The sequence below is a fragment of the Tachysurus vachellii genome, chromosome 16 (assembly GCF_030014155.1).
Source record: "Tachysurus vachellii isolate PV-2020 chromosome 16, HZAU_Pvac_v1, whole genome shotgun sequence".
NCBI lineage: Eukaryota > Metazoa > Chordata > Actinopteri > Siluriformes > Bagridae > Tachysurus > Tachysurus vachellii.
The window spans coordinates 12061455-12083241 of record NC_083475.1 but is presented as its reverse complement, the minus strand read 5'-3'; the positions used below and the strand labels follow the sequence as shown (position 1 = coordinate 12083241).

The following is a 21787-nucleotide window of genomic DNA, read 5'->3' as shown; positions in this document are numbered from 1 at the left end:
TGGATGAAGAAATGATTTCTGTATGTTAATACAGCAATATAATGTTCTGCTAGAAATACAAGCAGCACACAATAGAACGCAGCACAATATTTAACACTCAATCATTTGATTATGAATTGCCTACAAAAATGGTACGTCGGTTTTAAAAACTGAACCATCGTGTAACATAAATTAACAGAAAATATAATAACAACTCTTTTTGTGGCTCAATCAAGAGCTCAGCTTTGCCTGTTTCAAATATGAAAACTATGCTTTTCTATATGATGTTCCATACAATATTAATGGCATTATTATAATATTAAGAACATTCAGTGTGATCAGCCCATTAGCCAAAAGTCCAGTCTGTTAGCTTATTTTAATGGCCATGGAAAAGAACTACATGGCAAAAAGCTCCTATCAAGCACTATGTATGTGATATGCAAACACGAGAGAGAATCCTGTCAGCCGTTGCATTCGCTCTATCAGCATGCAGCATAGAATGATTTAGGGTGATATGTAGAGGGAACGACCTTGAACTGCTGGTCTAGACGCAGTATATTAAAAGGCCCAATAATCTTAATAGTGCTTTTTTATGGCAAAGGCTCTGTAGGACCATTGCACTGTATATGTTCAAGAAAAAAAAATAAAATAAAATAAAAAAATATATATTATAAATATATATATTTCATCTGCCTATTATGAGCCTTTTATACATATCTACTGACCGTATATAAGGTGTAAGTTCATTGTCTGCATTTTCTGTCTGCATTAGAAATAAAACGAAGTATTTTGGTTCCATTTTTCCATTTTTTTCGCAGCTGCTGCACAAGATATTCCATGGGAAAAAGAAAGCTCTCTTGGCGAGCATAAGAAAAAAAAGCTATTTTCTGTGTTTACGTCACTCTTTTCTACTTGGCCTACAACTCTCTGGAAGGATCTCAAATTACACTCTGTATTAGTGCAATTCATAAGTTATGAAATAATTTATATACTGTATGTAATCCACTACTATAGACACACAGATATCATTATATATAGACAATATGTTATTTTACATTATATTTGATAATATTTGTTCGAATAAGAGAAGAGTTTATTTTCCTGTCAGCTTTTCCATGGTCCAAACTGTTAGCAATCCTGGTCATATTGCCTGTGTTATACAACGGCTTGCACACTGTTTACTATAATATCTATCCTGATCAATGTACTTCTTTGATCAATGTGTATGCCACACTTGCTTAACCCATTGCTTTCTTTATATTAATTCACCACTTTATTGATTAAAAAATTCAGTCCTTCAGATTAATAATGTCTTAAGTTTAATATGCTGTCTCTTCCAATGTCCTCCAGGAAAAACAATCTTATTGTTTACTTTAAATAGACAATTCTATTAATTAATGAATAGATCATATTTATGTATTTAATATGTCCTCAAATGTCATTCCACTGTTTTGAGTGTATTTTCAGCATAACATTTTATAGTTCTAGTAAGCAGATTTTATGTCTGACTAGACTAAATTCAAGCTAATATCAAGACAAATGTCCAGGGTCCAAGCTCAAAAACACAACCCCTCTGTTTTATTCAAACTCAGCCGTGTATGTGCAACTCCTTCACAAACTCTCGATTGCGTTTAAGTTATTTTTAAGGTCTGCATACTGATCATTTAGTACTAAATCCTCATTGATTGTGTGTAAATCAATTCTCAAATGCTCAAGTGAACAACTGAATTTACATTTACATTACTGACAGTTTGATTAACAGTGACGTCATAGTTTCATAATACTTTACAGTTTGAGACACCTAATGTAGGAAACACTTACTGTAAATATAGAAGAGGGCTATTTGATTCGCACAAACGTTCCAAGACACGTTGGTTCCATTTGTTTTGTGAGTTGACAAATGCCTCCATTGAACAATCCAGGTTTGGCTGCTGTTTTGCTGGAATGAAAACCTGCAGCCTCACTTGGCCTTTGCTTAAGTCGCTCTTCTCTACTTGGCCTACACATCACTGGATGAATTGCAAATGTCTCCCTATTTAAGTGCACTGCATGTAAGGCATGATATAATAACTGACACGCTGTACGTAATGGATTATATGTTATATGGGAGTTACTATTTCCAATGCCAGTAGCATAGGCACAATTTTATGCACAAATGGTACATTTCTGGAAGCATTTATTGTACCGTCAGCTATTCCATGGCCCAAAATGTCAACTGTGTAGGCACAATCCTGCACACATGGCACAGTTTATACACTAACATACACACTATTTAACATCTATCCACGTCTGATGACTTTCAACATTACTTTCCACTAGGAGTTCCAGCATAACTCTGCTTTAAACAGAACCTTTGTGCTCTGTTGGTGTTTACATAGACTCTATGCAAACATAATTGCTCAACCCTCTCCAAATCTGCACATATCATATCTTAAAAATTACATTCTCCATTCCTGTCATGCCTTGTTTCAGTGTTTTCTTTAATAAGCAATACATATGTAATAATTATCTTATTAGCTGGATTTAATTGAGATGAACATTGAGATGGCATTCAACAAAAGTTTGCAAAGGTCAGCCAGCTGATGCAATTGTTCTAGTTAGTACATAATTACTTTAGTAAATTAATCACACAGTGTTTACTTCGATTGTTAACCATTTTAAACTAAGAAGAAGTTTTTTAAAAAGTTGTAAATCAAATAATCTTTCTGTGTGATTGAGTTTTATATACGCAAAATTTTACTTAATGTCATTTGATAAAGTCAAGTTCCTGCAACTTTTTCCTGGAAGTATAACTGTGTCAATTTCTTTGAATAAAAGACAGAATTCATACGTTTCCTGCACTATTTTTGTTGACATGCTGATAGTTATGAAATTGTGAATGTAGGAAATTTCATATTTTTGGAAATTAACAAAGAAAGTCATGTGTACATATAACAATGCTACATGTTTTGTGGTTACATGGTTTCTAATGCAGCATTTTTGTAACTCATTTTTGAATTAGTTTACTTTTTAGAAGGACACTGGTGAGGGAATAATCATCAGATGTTTATCATGACTATAACATAAGTGAGAACAGGAACCAAATTGTCTCTTTAACAATTATTAAATCTCACCAGAAACTTTTAAAAAAAGAGTGACATATCACTCATTAATAAATTAAATATTGCTATCACTGGCAAATTGCTGTGTAGTAAGCAAAATAACATTAATTAAATGAGTAAACGAAAAGCTTAAGGGTTGTTGTAGCATTTGTACTACATCCCACCCCTGGACATTCATTATTTCCATATAATCACATGGTCTGGGGGTGTTTCTTTCATGTCTCCAAAAAATTAGGCAGTATATCGAGTGAATGGGACAACAGAAAGAGACGACAATATAGTTTGTCTTGCACTGTTTGCACTAGGTTGCACACAAAGCATTTTATATGGCTAGGACAAATTACTTTCATTAGTTCTGTAATGTTTTATAAAGCTCTTTACTTTTATGTAGCTCTGTGTTGTTTTATGTGGCACAGTGGTCCTGGAGAACGTTTGTTTTATTTCAATTTGTACTGCATCAGCTATATGTGGTTAGTATTATAATAAAAACTTCTTGACTTGATTTGTCTTAATAGAAAAGGGATTTTCAGACAAAATCTTCAATCGTTAAGTCATAATATTGAGACGTTATTTGTCTGTGCAAAATCAGGTATTACTGTACACACTCATCTAGAAGGTGTAGCAAATAACATGCCCAGCATATAGTGACACTTGAGACATAGCTTAAAGTACTTCAAAATTTGCTCTGAATTCGCCATGCGTTTGGTCCATTTGGCGTTCCATAAAGCACACACGCTCACTTGAATCTTGAAGTGACCGTGAAAAGTAACCAACGATCAGATCATTCTTGAAGAGCCTTGTGCAGAGTGGACATGATTTTGTGCTTGGGAGAAAAACCTTCACATACTAGAAACGCGTCTGAAAGTCTTAAATCCGATTATTTATTTAAAGAACGATCTGTGCAACAGGTAAAAAAACATTAAAACTCTCAGTGACTTTAATATTTTGTGAAATCTGCAAATTTCATGCATTTTAAAAGAATACATGTGCTGTATTTTTACTATGTTCTTGCTGAAGAAGTTGTTCTTGTTTTAATCACGCCGTGTTTTTGGTGAAATATGGTTGAGTGTATATTTGGAATTTGGTTAGTGCTTGCCCCTCTGGTTCAGCAAGAGCGTCTGCGCACGTCAGTCTGGGGAGGGCAATGAGATGCTACTTATTAATGCTGCGCGTGTGACAACAGCCAGCCAGGAGCAGTCCAGACCGCCAGCGCGCGGAGGCAGCGGGGGACAAAGAGCGCGCGCGTGTTTACCGGTGCGGTAAGAAATGCGTGAGAAAACAATGACGGTTTGAAAAAGCGAGTCGGGGAGAAAAACAGGGAGGAAGACAGAGAAGAAGCAGAGAGGAGAGACAGAGCAGAACCCCTGTGGTTCTTTCGAGAAGACACAACGCAGACCTAAAGCGCGCACCGAACCGGCGAGGCTATAGGAGCAGGCACCGAGCAGTGTCTCCCTGATTAGGGGCGCTGAGAAAAAGATGACTGTAGTGCCAGGGGAGAACCTGGACGAGACCGTGGCCTTGGCCGCTCTCTGTCACGACGCTTACGAGCCTGAGAGGGCGGACCAGGAGTGCTGCGAGCGGGTGGTCATCAACATCTCAGGCCTGCGCTTCGAGACGCAGCTCAAGACGCTCGCCCAGTTCCCATGCACTCTCCTCGGCGACCCTAGAAAGCGAATGCGCTTCTTCGACCCGCTCAGGAATGAATACTTCTTCGACCGCAATCGGCCGAGCTTTGATGCCATCCTCTATTACTATCAATCAGGCGGGAGACTTCGGAGACCTGTCAACGTGCCCGTGGACATCTTCATGGAGGAAATCAAGTTTTACGAGCTCGGCGAAGAGGTGATTGAGAATTTCAAAGAGGACGAGGGTTTCATTAAAGAGGAGGAGCGCCCGTTACCGGAGAACGAGTTCCAGAGACAAGTGTGGCTCTTGTTTGAATACCCAGAGAGTTCAGGACCAGCCAGAGGGATCGCAATCGTCTCTGTGCTCGTGATATTGATCTCCATCGTCATCTTTTGCCTGGAAACGTTGCCCGAGTTCAGGGAGGACACCAGGTCGTACGACGAGCACCTCCCGCTGAACGGCACGGTGAGCATGAAGAGACCGAATCCGTTCACAGACCCGTTTTTCATCGTGGAGACGCTGTGCATCATTTGGTTCTCCTTCGAGCTGGTCGTGCGCTTTTTGGCGTGCCCAAGCAAGGCGGCATTTTTCAAAAACATAATGAACACTATCGATGTGGTGGCAATCATGCCGTACTTCATCACACTCGGACTTGAGCTTGCCGAGCACCAAGGCAACGGGCAGCAGGCCATGTCATTGGCTATCCTGCGTGTTATCCGGCTCGTGCGCGTATTCCGCATCTTTAAGCTCTCGCGCCACTCCAAAGGCCTTCAGATCTTGGGCAAGACGCTGCAGGCGAGCATGCGCGAGCTTGGCCTTTTGATCTTCTTCCTCTTTATTGGTGTCATCCTCTTCTCCAGCGCAGTGTACTTTGCTGAGACGGACGACCCCGAGTCAGGCTTCAGCAGCATCCCGGACGCCTTCTGGTGGGCCGTAGTCTCCATGACCACTGTGGGTTATGGAGATATGTGCCCTGTGACCATCGGAGGCAAGATAGTGGGCTCGCTGTGCGCAATCGCCGGTGTGCTCACCATCGCACTGCCTGTACCCGTGATCGTGTCCAACTTTAACTACTTCTACCACCGGGAGACAGAGCACGAGGAGCAGCTTCAGTACACACACGTTACATGTGGTCAGCAGCCCCAGCAGCAGCCTGGCTACGGCGAATTCGGCAGGAGCGAGAGCAAGCCTTCCCTCTCCAAATCGGACTATCTGGAGTCAGAAGACGTGGACTCAATCAAGTACACAAACTGCAGCCCCCATAAAACCTACACTGGGAAACTCACAGATGTATGATTGTAAAACACAAACACAAAAAAAGTGACAACCAAACAAAAAGGCGCATTTCTGTGAGCACAATTCCTCATTCTGCGCTCCAGCTTGATTACATCCGGTTATTGAGCTCTGATTATACAAGCATCCTGCGCGCAACACGGAGTCATTTTCATTTAAAAACTCATTAGAAGAGGATTTATAAGACGAGGACACGGAAACGGGATGGTTTCTTTCTTTCATTCTTTCTTTCTTTCTTTCTTTCTTTCTTTCTTTCTTTCTTTCTTTCTTTCTTTCTCTCTTCCTTAAAACTGTCTTCCATGCTTGTGGTCATCAATATTTAAAAAGAAGAGACTGCATCTTTAGCCTCAAAGTATAATTATTTATGAAAACAACTAGGCTAAAGAACCAAGCCCAACCTCGCAGAATAGCACTTTACTCATGTTTTCTTAGTAATAAATAATTTATTAGGCTTCGCTTTATCTGGGGTTTAAAAGTTTACATATGATTTAAATATTCGGAACAAAGCGAACAGGACCAATATATCTAAATCAAGTTATATTTTTTATTATTATTATTATATATATATTTTTTACGCCTGGCGACTGTAAGGAGGTCACTCGTGTTGCTCCTTCTTGTTTTTCTTCCATGGCTGTAAAGTTCAGGTGTGATTAATTATGTGATTAAGTATCAGTAGGCACTTATCGACCAGCACTTTCCCTATACAGCTGACATCTTAAATACATTTCTTCCCATTTCAAAACAGGTTTTAATCGCCGTTTACACTTAATTTCCCCTGTATTTTAATTGATCCGAATCCAAATATATAGGTGTATAGCTAAGCCAAAAGCATCTAGAATTTAGGCCTATGATTCCATTTCAAATGGAATTAGCAACAGCCAGGGTTTTGGTTGTGAAGATGGCAAAATGTGCAGCTTTACCAAAACCAAGCGTTTCTAAACCTAGAGTGCCATCTATTGGACAAGAGAGAGAGAGAGAGAGATAGAGAGAGAGTGAGAGGTGGTGGGGGTAGGGGGGGGGGGTGTAGAGAGACACAGAGAGAGGGGGGGGAGAGATAGAGAGGGGGGAGACATAGAGAGGGGGGGGGATAGAGACAGAGAGAGGGAGGAGAGAGAGAGAGATGTTCTCAGACATTCTTTGGAGACGGAAGTGTTTCTATAGCAACCTTCCAGACTGTCCTGAATCTTCTGACATCAGGCATTGGCTACGTCCAAAACTGTACTACTTTACTAACTAGTAGTCTATATATGCTATCATCATCTATTTTTGTACAGTAGTATGTGTTTTGGACGTGCATAACGTTCTGCCTTAAGTTCTTTTTTCTGATAGACAACACCAGGTTGCTTTTAATGTTGCTGCTTTCTACATAACGCCGACCAAGTAATGTAGCCTAAATAGAAACACGAGATTAGATTAGATTAGATTGGATTAGATTGGATTGGAGTAGATTAAACTAGATTAGATTGGATTAGATTAGATTAGATTAGATTAGATAGGCCTATTCGGCAGCTATAGAAGCCCAAGTTATACTTTTAGCAAAGTCTAACTGTAAGCAACAGAACATTGTGGCTTAATCCTGACTTGACTTGTCGCTCCCTGTTGCTGTCTTTGGGCTCGGCGGTCATGATAGAAACAAATGTCATGTGCATTGCATCTGATTTGGAGACATTTTCACATCACAAAGGGGGAAAAATAACAAACGGAGGACAACCATCACTATGACTGTCATGTGCGTCTGTCGCGAGGCGCAGAAACCTGGAATCTTATTGGCTGGATTAGGAGTTTCGGCGACCAATCACTGATCGGTAAAGGGAAATAATGGAACCGCTTTGATCTGCTTTGGAACTTCTTTCCTGCAGAAGCTGTGGAGCAACTTGACAAAAGGTGAGCTGGGTTAAAGTGTGTGTGTGTGTGTGTGTGTGTGCGTGCGTGCGTGCGTGTGTGTGTGCGTGTTTCTAGCTGATTGTAGCTGTTATTTTTAATTACATTTGCCTAGAATATAGAACATTTGCAGTCTCAGTTAACATGTACTTAGCAATTGATTCACAACGAATAATTCATTCATTTTGATGTAAACACTAGATGGCAGCATTTACTAAGTACATACTATTAAATGTATGGCCTTCATGCACAGTTTCAAGTTCAGTGCTCAATGTGAACTTGTTCAAGTTCAATGTCACACCTGATCCAGCTCATAAAGGGACATGCAATGGGCAGATTAGTGGATCAGTATTATTGGAGTTGAGAAGCCAACATTATAATGTAAACTTATGTTATTGAGATAATTACATAGATTACTAAGTGAGCTGTTGAACTTATTTAATTAAGATGTTATAGAATCTTGCTCATGATCATTTACACAACAAAATTTCTCTCTTGTTTTGCAACCTCTTTTATAATCATGACCATCTCCACTGCAGCATAGTGTAGTTCACTAAAACCAACACTAGAGGGAGAACCTTTAATTCAGCAGAGAGAAAATTATAGTTGCACATTGCCACTGATCAAGGATGTGAAGTAAGATTAATAAAACATCATCACTGTGTGCTGTGGGTGGTCGTGCTTTGTAAAATACTGACTGTGCATTCTTTGTAAGATAAGTGACGTGTACTGAAAATTCCTGTACATCCAGACTGTATGACATGCTCTATATCAATTCTCTCATTCTCTGCAGCTCTTAACCATATATATATATATATATATATATATATATATATATATATATATATATATATATATATATATATATATATATATATATATATATATGCATGTTTATATACTCTGCAAACACAACTCTGTTTAGTTTCAACAAGGAACAAATTAATTCGATATGTTTATCTTTTGTCCACACTGTCCCTGTGTTAAAATAAAACAAAATAAAATAAAATAATCACAATCACACACATTATTTTTGTGCTCAAGGTACTTAAACTCATTTGCCTTCTACTTATAATCTTAAATCAGAGTGTGATCAATAGAACCCCTTCCTGTCCCAAAAACACAAAAGTTCCTACTCTATACAATACATACTTGAGAACGCAGTGTTTCTTTTGAAAATATCTACTCCAAACATGAACAACATAGAAATAAATGTGATAAGTCACATTAAATACCTAAATCATCCTAAAGACCTCAATAGTACCTTATCTTTAGCTGTTATACATGGTAAATACTTTGTTATTAATTAAAAAATGCTATTGGTTTTTAATACTTAATGGATTCCCTAACTACTCAAATATTAACCACGCCCTACATTCAGTAGAAGACTTCTGATTGGCTGATAGACAAGTACTGAACAAACTGAACAAGACAGGCAGGCATAATGAGAAAAAAAGATTATTGTGTCCAATTTAAACTGGACAGTTTCTGAAGAGAATTTGCCAAAGGCTGCAATTTTTACATATATAAATGATAGACACATTTAGGACAGATAGAGTTGCATTTAACTGCTATGAGCTAGCAGCTATAGTTTATATCTTAAAGCAGCTATAAACAGTTATTCCGTCACCTTTTATTCTCTCTTGAGGTGAATAAGAAAAAAAACCACATTTGTCATGTTACAGAGAAATCAGAGAAGTCTTCTGTCTGTGATAGGAAAGAAACTGACTATTACAAAATGCTGACATCTGACTCCTTCCAAAACTTACATAGAAATATCTGTTTACAGAAAACTTCACCATATCAACATTTAGACCCTGTTTTTTCTAACACATCTGAATTGATTTCTTTAATTATTATTAATTTAAATATTAATATAATGTATTTTATAATAATTAATATGTTATAAAAAAATAACAAATAAATAAAATAAAAAATAAATAAAAAGATTACTCTGTATATACTGTAGTTTTTCCATACATTTCATTTATATTATTTATTTTTATTCTTTTTGTAAGGGAGACGTGCAAAGTAAGAATTTCATTGTATGGACTAAACCATTGTGTTTTCACTGTGCACATGACAATAAACCTCTTGAATCTTGAAATTAATTTCTGACCCTAATTTCACTTTAATTTTTATATATTCTACACACTTTTTTAATCAAATGACGGTTTTTTGAATCAAATGAATCTAACACATTTGTGCATTACATGAAACTTTTTTCCCCACAAGAATAGATGCATATCTGTGGGCCTCACTAAGAATGAGGTTTAATGAGAACAATTTAAACACCCTGCTATGAAACACAAAACCTCAAAGAGCAAAGCTGGCAAAGCAGAAAATAGCATATGTAGCTAGCTAAATGTTTGTGTTAGCGAATCTACAATTTGTAACCAATTTCATATTGTTGAATAATGCCGTTAATATTTGACTTAATATTAATAATATTTTCCACTTGAATATGTGAAATTGGGGTGATATGTTATGTACCACACACAGAGCTTACTGTTCAGTGGAAAAGTTAATACCACACAGGAAATTCTAGTGGATGGTGTTTATGGGGTTTAGCTACTTTTCTCTTCTTTTAGGAATAGAAGATGACAATATTTTTCCCATGTAGATCTGTTTTGGTTTTAAACAAATGCAGACAAATTTTAGTTACACTTCATGTGCTTCGTGTGCTTAAATATTGTAAAAAGAAAAATAAATAAATAAATAAATAAATAAATAAATAAATAAGTAAAATAATGTAATTTAAGCTACTATAGTTCAAGTATAGATAAATCAAAAATTCAGCAAGTAAACTTTACAGTTGTGTTGGATTTATTGTGTACTATATGTAAAGTTGTACTCTAGTGTACCAGACACTGTCAAATTGTGTGGATCTGCAGATTTGTAGTGATACATTTGCTTGAACTGTGTCACATCCTGAGTCAGAAGCAGACAACCAGCATTAACTGTGTTTAAACAAGCAGTTTACCAGAGTAAAAATAGTGCATCATAGGTTTCCGTAAATGACGCCGCACTGATTCATAAGCTTGATACATGAACGTTACTAAGTGTTGCTCAGAAGTGACAAAGATTACAGCCTACTTAATTTCCTAAACTTTACATCAAGATATTACGGGAATGATTCCTCTGATTGTTATATAGCAGAGTAATTTTAAAAATAGACTGCCAGTGGATATCGTGTTTTTGGTAATGCACCTTAGATTGTAACAGAAGACTGTAAGAGAACAGAGTTGTGTCCTGAACAGCCACATTCCTACATAGTATTCTCTACACAATATATGCTGGAGTCAAGCTTACTATTAGTTATTTGTTTGAGAGCAGACTATCCATGCATATTTTCCATTTCTTCCCTCTGTCAGCTCCAGTTGTCATAAAATGATAAATATCTAACAGTATAAATCACAGCACGTAGGCCAGATTTTGAAACCTCACAGCACCTCGGCCATCCTTCATGATATATAGTAGTGTTTAAATTCTATATGGTGGAAATAATGGCAAGAGATTTAGCAATAAATCATAACAAGGTTAACCATAGCCAGTGTAATGGGATGGGTTTCACTTATCAGATTCACACTGGGTGCAGCTCTCTGAAAGGCACTATGCTAGAGAGCCTAAATGGAAATTATGTAATTTAATAGAGGGCATATTTATGCTCTGTAGGGCCTTCAGTATAGGAAAGTCAATGAAGCAAAGAACCTGTATCAGACAGAACACTAAAAAAATGATACACCACATCCAGTCACAGATTTGATCATATATTTATATGTCTTCTATATATGTCATCAGTAGATTAAAAAAAATAAATAAATAAATATAAAAATAAAACACAAATGATATTATAATTTTATCATGTGTGATCATTTGATTGTGCCAGAGAAATCTGAAAAGAAAGAAAAAAAGATGAACATGTAAAAATCTCCTCTGTACCCCCTTTAATAAAAATGGTTTAAAATAGCAATGATAATTTGTGGATAATTTGCATGATGTGGATTTTATTTCAAACTTAAATTGTTTTCTTAAATAAGGCCTCTTTTTCTCTCTGCTCTTTGCTCATTGCTACTCAGAATTCAATTCTACGGCATCTGCTACTATTTGTTTTGTCATTTTCTGTCTGCAGTCATTTCCCTTAGGCAATACATTAATTTAGTCATACCGTAGTGATGAACAGTGGACAATGAAGGCACAAAATCAGACTAATCTATAGGGATTAACAGTAAATGCAGTGAAATTTAACATGGTTATTTCATGTGTTGGTTACATTGGGAATTACAGAGGATGTTGTTATTATTATTATTATTATTATTATTATTATTATAGTTCCAAATGTGTCACACAAAACCATGTCTCACCTCTGAACACCCCCCCGTCCATCAGAAATATTTCCACACATGCCAAAACTGTTTGTTTCCGCTGTTGTAGAGACGAATTGGCAAAGACTCCAGCTGCATAACAGTTGATTCCTTTGTGGCATTTGTGGCTTTGTATTGTGTTACAGCTTGTCTGGAACACAGTGGTGTCCTGCTGGTACAGGTATTAATATAGATTATGCATAATTCAGGTTTCCACTGTTTTTTTTTAAAGAAATAATTTTGCAGCACATTTTCCAGGAATTATTAAAACATCATCTTAAAGACTGCCTCAAGAAGGGATCACACTTTTAATGGTTAAGATTAGATTAGTGTAAAACCATCCGTGAACTTACACGAAATGTAGAATGTGTTAAGAATTCAAGAATATACAGCTTTTGACATGATGCCACTATTTTAGTGTGATTTAACATATAAGCTATAAAAAGTAAGTCACTATTTACACTATATGGTCAAAGGTTTGTGGACACCTGACCCTCACACCCTGCTTGTTGAACCATTTCAGATTTACTTTCCCTTTTCTGTTATAGCAAGGTCCACTCTTCTGGGAAGACCAGAATTTTAACCAGAATTTGGAGCATAGCTGTGGGAATTTGAGAGTTCGTGAGGTCAGGCACTGAAGTCAGGTGAGGAGGCCTTGCATGTAGTTGGTTTTCAGTGGGGTTGAGCTCAGGACTCAAGTTCAACCACTCCAACCGTTGTTGTCATGCTATAACAGCTAGTTCCAGTGAAGGGAAATCTGCAGTACAGTATATACAAAAACATTTTAAACAACTTTGTGCTTCCAACTTTGTGGCAACAGCTTGGAGAAGAACCACATATGGGTGTAATAACTGGGTGTCCACAAACCTTTAGTCATATAATGTATGGGTCTACATTAGTCATTTGGAACTCATATATTGATTAAAATCATTTCCAGACATATTGCTAAGTCATATCTGAGTCATATTAACTACTCAGTTGTAGTCTCATAGTTGCATGACTTTTTCCAGGCTTGTATTCTTTGTCCAGGATCGATTATAAACCTTAATATAAGACAATGGACAACTGTGTGATCTAATAGGAATTTTGTGAAGACTTTTCCTTACAATTTGTACTAGGATTTCTAACTGAATAAAAATTATTCATGCAAATAAAAAGCAACAGTCGATCGTTAATTTAAGTAGTTTGTTAAACTATTACAGTATGAATTACTCATACAGAATTTGTGTGTGTGTGTGTGTGTGTGTGTGTGTGTGTGTGTGTGTGTGAGTGTGTGTATGTGTGTTTGTTTGGGGGGGCACCGGCTTACTAACTTGTCTAATATTAGCAGTTAGCATGTATGAGGCTATGACGATTTTCAGGGCAATTCAGAGCATTTTACTTCACAGATTTCTATGTGTGTAAACAAACCAAGTAATATTTAAAGCAACTAATTACCATTTAAAGAGTATGATCATAGCTTGAGAAAATGGTTTCCTGTAAGGACTGTAGAGATTCTCATGCTTGTTCTTTACCAGAGCACTGGGAACATTTTGTTGCTTTCTCGGTTGCTGGTGCATGCTGACATTTCTGTGTCAGAGTTGTGCTATGGATCTCCTCAGCAGCTTTTAAAACGCTTTTATGATGATATCAATCTCCTGGTAATAGCACACACAAAGCTACGCTTACACATGTAACATTCATGCAATGTTCAGATGACAACTCATCTACATATTAATAATAAATGAACCATCAATTGGTTTCACTTTATATAATCACGCTGCTCATGTTTCAGGGCTTTTGAGTTAGCTGTACTGTAAATAGCTGGTTGGCTACTTGGTTATTAACATCCACTAATACAGTACATTAGTTATGTGGTATGAATATTTAGATGCATGTTAGTGTCACATAATTTCTCGAAGAATCTTACACTCGTAGTGTGGAGCAGAGAGCCTCAAGAAAAGGTGTAAACTAAACCAGATCATTGTAATACGAGTGCTAGCCCAGTGGTTAACCACCTAATTACTCAACGTATTATTTGTTTGTTAATCCTAAAGCATTTTATTCGTTAATCCTATTAATTATTCAGTAATCACACTGACATTTGCAGGAGATAAGAGGTATGTAGTTACATGACAAATGTGTGAAACACTGAGAACACTTTAGACAAGTAAGTCATCCTCTCATGTCCACCTCGTCCTGAGACCTTTATGGTTAGCTCTAGTTTTGAAATGGATATTTGCATGTTTTATTCAACAGCTTCTCTTAGACGCCCATCGTGTTCTTACTGAACAGGTTTTTGGTCTTTTTTTCAGTGCAGGGAAATGTGTTGAAATTCTGGTCTATGGACTTTTCCTTTTCACTGGTTCTGTAAGATTAAGTAATGCAAAAGTGTATTAACTTGCAGAAATTATAGGTCACACATCGTCAAAGTAAAACACTTATGATGTGGTGGTGTGATACTTCCAATTCAGTAATAGAACACTGCTCATTTATTTTTTGTTTTTTTCCTTATTTTATAATATTTAATGTTGTGGACCATTAATGAAAGCAGAGAGTTCCTGTTATCACCATCACATCTTAACATGTGTAACATCTATAAACATTTCCTTACCAGTCTCTACAAGAACAATCTCCCAAGATGAAAGACGTAGTTACATCTATATAATTGTTATGAAGCTCTGACACTCTTTCCTATCAGAACTGATTTATAGAATATTTTTCCCCCTTTCTGACAAATCAGATTAGAGAATTCAAAAGTATTTGGTATAAATACCATGATGACATGGTGCATGCACTTACAGTGGCTTCCATGTTTTCCAGCACATGTACTATCTGTGATATAATGGGAATATTTGAGAATTGTGTGTTCAGGATTTTGTAATAAGCATTTTCCCTACACGTTGTGTTCATATTTTCAATTGAATCCAAGGACAAATGAACACAAAAGTTTCAGAATTCAGTTTACAGTTTCATTTTTTTCTCTTTTTCCCTCAGGAGCAGAAACCTTTTCAAGATCAAAAACTGAAAAGAGCTAGAATAGTCAGTGGAATCAGAACAGCCTCGCCAACGTGTGGATTTGAAGATCAACTAGAAGAAGAGGTTGCTTCACACGTCAAAAGTCCAATCAAATAAAAAGAGTGTGAGTATGGTCACATTCGGTGGAGAACCATAAACAGTTTTCTTGCAGGAGCTGAGAGCACCTCTAAGAATCCATGATATTGGGATAATTTTCACCCATGGAGTCTAAGTGAATTTCAAGATGAAGAAAAACTGACACAGTCTAAAGATAGCAAGTGGCTTACACACTGAACTGAACTGATTTAGTGGAGAATTTACTTGAATTACAAATCATATTCATACATGATTTAAGAGACACTGTGTTCCTGATGTATTGTAGGCTATAAAAACAGGAGTGTGTGAGTACGAGTGTGTTTGTATGTTCTCACAGATACAAATCAAAAATATGGCACATAGAAAAGTTGCATATCATCTGCTATACCAAAACATACGATTGCATGTTTGAAAACAGAGCATGCAATCAGACATAACAATTCGTCAGTTAAATGCTTCAAATCTGTTCATTAATGAATATGGAAGCAATAGCAAATCGAAAAAAGTTCCATTGTTTGACAGCTGAGGATAACATTGTTAAATCTATATCTTTGAATCTTTCACTTTTTTATGGACATCAAATCGGTTAGACTGGTGACACTTTTTTAAACATGCCTGCTGAATTCGGGGAATGATTTTTTTTCTTTCTCATTAAAGATTTTGCCTTCAAAGAGTGGATGAACGTTAGAATATTCAGATCATCTGAACAGCCTCAGTCCCCCTTTCAACTATGTTGGCACAGGGCAAAAGCTGCAAGCTTGTGATTTTACATTATTTTTTCTTTTTTATGACCTGTTCATATTGTTTGAAATAACCTGTAGATCAGAATGCTGTATCACCTGTCATGTAAAGCATCTACCTCAATGTTGTGATCTTCATTTCTGCCAAAAGATTCACCCTGGGAAAGCAGCATGGGTCATGTGACTGGGCCATCATTAAAGCAATGTGTTGTTTATTCTGCCGTGCAGTCAGAAGCAGTTATGTATCTTGTTCAAAATAGCATGACTCACTTGTCCTTATTGTCCATTCTAGACGGCTGTTGCCTATGCATTGCTTACTGTTGTGTCTACATACAGTATACTCTCATCCATGCCAGTGCCACCTTGTATCCTGTTTGGTACAGTTATGCAAAGTCTTTAATTCAATATCTGACCTTAATCAACAGGTAGGTTGTAGTGTAAGGGTGTCGTTCATATCAGTTCAGTGTCGTTCATCGGTACATTGCACAGCATCCAACTGTTAAATCTGTTTTTTTGGTGTAGTGTATGTCAAGCAGAATTAATATTACACTGTATTGTATATAATCTGTTTCCATCCAAGTCAACTTTATCCATATAGAAGAGAAATCTGCAGTTATAATATGCAACACGGAATCTACAAATACGCAAACTAAATCTATGGAATAATGGATACAGCATTCAAAACGCACATCTCTACACAAATGTTCTGCAGTAAGCATAGTTTCTTAAGCCAGCATGTTGCTAAAGTATGTCAAAAGCCTTCCTATATGATGGCAAGAAAGACAGAGATATGGATTTCTTTGTCCACATATTAGCTTAAACAGACATGAAGCAATGGGACTGTATGAAGAAAAGCAATAGTATAGAATATGATGCTTTTCAGTCAATATACACCTTGAGGTCTTCCTAGAGGAAGCAAAATATCTTTTGTTTCCTGTAAATACGTATTTTCTTATTTCCCCTGCTGTTCTATTTCATCTATACCTATTTTGATAAATATTTTTTTGTATTTTGTTTTACTGATGATTGCATATGGACTGTGTAGAAGTTTGAGATGGTGATTATTGGCTTACTAATGATGGATGGATGGATAGATAGATGGATGGATGGATGGATGGATGGATGGAAAAATAAATTTGAAATAAGTTATTATATAAGGGGATGGGTATTCAATTAACAACATATTGTATAACTGTGCAAAGTACCTTATCATATTTTGCACATATACTCACCTAATTAGGACGGGCTTATGACCATAGATTTTAGTGCAGCAGGACAACACTGAAAATACTAAATTATATCAAGTGCTCATCACATCTGCCGACTATGCCATAAGATACTATCTGGTGAGTAACAACATATTAGGAAGCTGAGCGTTCATACCGAGTCATGTTCAAGATGGAGAACTTGAAAAAGTTACATTTTCTACAAGAGAATTTGCCTCATTTCTAAAGAAATCCGACCTGTTTCAACATCTCAGATGTGCATATCTTTTAATCATGGCTTTAGTAATATCAGATTAATAGTTTAACAGTTCAAATTGTGCAATTAGGATCGTTTCTATTGGCTGATATTTGAAAAAACTTCAGCTGTTTGATACAGCAGGTATGATTTCTAAAGCAGTGTACAATAAATAAATACAATTATTTAACTGTCCTTTAATCTTCCCCTTCTTATTTAAAATGTCTATAGTGATATTCTGTCTATTCGTGATTCCGGTCTCAGTGGACCTCTGTTAGTGCTAGCTGTATGTACCATTTTGACTCTATGTAACAAAACAAGTCAATCAAATTCTATGAAATAACTACATTTAATAAAAAAAATTGTTGGCCACTCAATCAAGAAAATTAGTATTTCAACAGAAATTAAAATTAATTGCATTGTAAATGAAAAGTTAATATTTAATAAATGGCTGATGTATATGATTAACTTATTATTTGCCCCACTTGTTCCCAAGAGCAAGCCACCAAGCAAAACTCCATCTTTTTTATAGAAGCCTTTATTTTGTCACATATACATTACAGCAATGTGAAACTCTTTCTTCGCATATCCCAAATTAGGAGGCTGGGATCAGCCATGATACAGCTCCCCTGGAGCAGAGACGGCTAGGGGCCTTGCTCAAGGGCCCAAAAGTAGTAGCTTGGCAATGCAAGTTCTTGAACTCCAATCCTCTAATCAACAACCCAGAGCCGTAACCGCTTGAGACACCACTGCACCCTGCAAAACTCCTTGATATTATAAAGAACATTTGCTTGCAATACGTTCTGTGAACTAGAGTGGTTTAACTGCATTGGCATACATGTTCTGATGTGTTCAGTATGCCTTTGAACCTATATGAATGCAGTGCTGTATGTCAAGATGTTCTAGAGCTTTAAAAACAAAACATGATTTCATACTGGACCGAACAAACATCAAATATCAATTCATGGTACTCCCTACTCTCTATTTTCAAACTATTCCAGATCTTGAGGGCTGCATATATTTAGCCACCACAAAATGGGATTAGCTAACTGAGATGGAGCATAGCTTTCATCAGCTACTGACTGACCCAATTACAGAAAAAGTAGTCGGGTGTTATTAGTGCAACGAGTTTTATCATGGCTGAAGTTAAGGTGATGAATTTATCCTGGGGTGCATGCAGTCTCTATCAGTTTTACACAGTTCTTCACTAAAAGGTGAATATGTGACTGCCCTTAAGTATTGGTACACTTGAGAGGCACAAACGTGTTGCAGAGAAACTCAAAGTCCTTTGACAGAAATTGATCTATAAAATCACAGATCTTTAAATGTGGACACATTCATATCTCGCATGCTTTTGCACAGTAAATCTTTTTCCATCTGTCTCTAATGGGTGTACAATTGCAGAAAATTAATCATATGGCTTAATAGGGATGTGCAATGCTATATTTCCATAGATATGTCATGTTAATAATGATTGTACATGATACAGTCAGAGATTTAGTCATATATTCAGCGTGCAATGGTATTCTTGTGTACTGTATGTATATGCCATCTTGAAAAGCAAACGGTAGATTTAGATCATATAATGTAACATTTATATCCAGTTCATTTCCACCTTCTTTTATACATCTATATTTTCTGAAGCTGTCATGAGGAATGATGTTGAGAACAAAGAGTTTATGCAGTTAAATCTTTAGACTATATTTATAGTTAGCTATGAGCAGGTTCCTAGTTATGTATGGTGAGCAATAATGTATGTTATAACCATGAGCAAATCATAAGAACATTGTGCAACAAAAATGGTTAAGCTGCAACACATTACTGCACACATGCTGTCTGGCTGTATTTGCATACATACCCTTAAATGGTGCCTTACATACAGTATATTGTGTCATATTGTTATTTGTTATCAAAATCTCATTGATCATAGTATACATAGAAGTAGTTTATATGTGCTGTTGTTTAGATGATGTAGATGTAGATCCTGTGGATTGAAAGGTGGACGCTAGATGCCTGATCTATCAACATCACAATAAAACAAAGTAAATAGACTACCGAATGTAAAAGTCCTCCAGGATGGTATTCTGGCACAATCTGTGTCTTACAATATTAAGATCCATTAAAGATCAATTTGGAGACTGTCATATTCCATCGAGACCTCTCAATGCTTTATCATGAAAAGTACCAAAATAAGCAAATTGATATGAAACCATAACAAACAGCCAGATTTCTAGAGGTTCCCAGCATTGTAGATCAGGCAAAACCACACAACACATACATAGTCAGTTTATAATGAGGTCTGACCCTACCTCCCACCTTAAGACTGTGTGATTTTTTTTTTTAAGGAAAAATAGTTACAAAACAGTATAATGTAAGCAATGGCTTAATCCAACTAGAAGAAACTGCATAACTTTTCTCTTTAAGAATTTGCTGTCAGGAAATAAAGCATTACTAAAACGCTGGTGCATTTCTGAAATTTCCACATTACATTTCTTCAAATTATTGCAGAGACTATATTGTCCAGTATTCAGTCCTACGTGATTCTGTGTTTATGTGTACTTTCCGCACATGCAAGCATGTGCTAATGCAGGTACTGGCCTACAGTGGAGCCTTGTCCATTTATACCATGTTAACACTGTGCAGTCTTTTATCATACATGAAGTATGAGCTTCAAGTATCTCCGTGAGTGGTCACTGTGTCTCGTCCTGCTTCTGTACTGTACCATTAGCCATCATTCGTGACGTGTTTTGTAGTGTCTTCTGTCTTGTTTAGGTAAGATGAGTGCGTGATGGATTAAATGTGTGGTTAAATATGTATATTGTGTGAAATACAGTAAATTAGCATATACTGGTAGAGAGTATATTCTACAGCTAAAATAATGTATATATGTATGATCTGTAAACGTACATAGCATATGTACGCAATAAAATCAATTTGAATAAAAGTGCTGTCTTTTGTCTTGGAATCAGTTTATGTTGCCTGCTATGAACATTCTCGTATGTGGATTTGCCAAATTGCTCCACTGTGTGAATGGGTGAACCTTTGTGTGTTGTGCAGAGAAGGAATACTCTTGTCTAGGTTGTGTTCCTATCTTGTCCCCTGTGTCCTCAATATAGGCTCAAGGTATATCACCATCTTGTCCAGGATTTAAAAAACAAAATAAAAAAAAAGTATTGAAAAAATGCAGTACTGATACCTTCATGTGAAGGTTTTCTACAAAGCATATTCATGAAGTGTTAATATTTTACAACATAATACAATAAGGACTACTATGATATTTAATATATACCGATAGTTCAGGAACTTTCTAACAGCTCCAGTGTGTTTGTGTCTGTTCCAAAATCACCATGCATAGAATTTACTGTGTCCTTTTACAAGAATATACTGTATATAACACGACATCATTCCAATGCAAATTTCAATTATGAATTGTAATATGGAATAACATAATTACCTAATTATATGTACAAATATGAATTAGCATTTTGCATGTCAGATATGAATTTAGATTACATCTCAGTTGATTATCCTGTTAGTCATTACTACACTGATTTATCTTGAACAAAAAAATTGAAAAAAGGAATAAAACATTAAAACACTGGTTTGAACATAATGTGTTATATAATAACTGTATTTACTGACTGTATGTAATGATTATTAAATGGTTGTAGGGCAGGTGTTTTCTTAATGTTTAAAATTCCTACTACATACAAGCACCACATGGTGGAGATTGCAGAGCATCAGAGAGGAACAGGAGCAAAGGAATCAATGAGATAAGTGTTGGCCAGCTGCCCTTCACTTTCCCGACAGTAGAGTCATGTTTATGGGAAATTGGGATAAAGAAGTGGATGTGTGTGTGTTTGTGTGTGTGTGTGTGTCTGTTGTGTGTGTGTGTGTGTGAGAGTGTGTGAGTGTGTGTATTTGAGTGTGTGAGTGTGTGTGTGTGTGTGTGTGTGAGAGAGAGAGAGAGAGAGAGAGAGAGAGAGAGAGAGAGAGAGAGAGAGAGAGAGAGAGAGAGAGAGAAATAAGACCCTAGTATTCAAATGTAATGATTTCACTTAAAGAAGCAAGCTGTTTACTTAAATACCAGTGTAAGAGGTGGATGACTTTGACTGTAAAAAAAAAAAGTCCAAAGTAAGACAACCCGGCCTCAGACCATATAACCTCTAAACAATTACATTTTAAAAATTAAATAAGAAAAATGAAATACCTACATGGACATTTCCCCATTTCTGAATTATCTCTGTGA

At 36.4% G+C, this 21787-nt stretch overlaps 1 protein-coding gene and 1 long non-coding RNA gene across 2 annotated transcripts; both read left to right on the top strand.

The window, feature by feature from the left end:
* Positions 1-3880: 3880 nt before the first annotated feature.
* On the top strand, positions 3881-7001 carry LOC132859274 (shaker-related potassium channel tsha2-like). Its single transcript, XM_060889965.1, has one exon. The coding sequence runs from the start codon at positions 4557-4559 to the stop codon at positions 6000-6002; it is 1446 nt and encodes a 481-aa protein (XP_060745948.1). The 5' UTR covers positions 3881-4556; the 3' UTR covers positions 6003-7001.
* Positions 7002-7086: 85 nt separating this feature from the next.
* LOC132859277 (uncharacterized) lies at positions 7087-20482 on the top strand. The gene is made up of 2 exons (XR_009649725.1): positions 7087-7883; positions 15221-20482. It is a non-coding gene; the product is annotated as an uncharacterized LOC132859277 (long non-coding RNA).
* The last annotated feature ends 1305 nt before the right edge of the window (positions 20483-21787 follow it).

Coding starts and splice junctions, on each gene's coding strand:
- LOC132859274 (XM_060889965.1), top strand. CDS start 4,557: ATGACTGTAGTGCCAGGGGAGAACCTGGACGAGACCGTGGCCTTGGCC.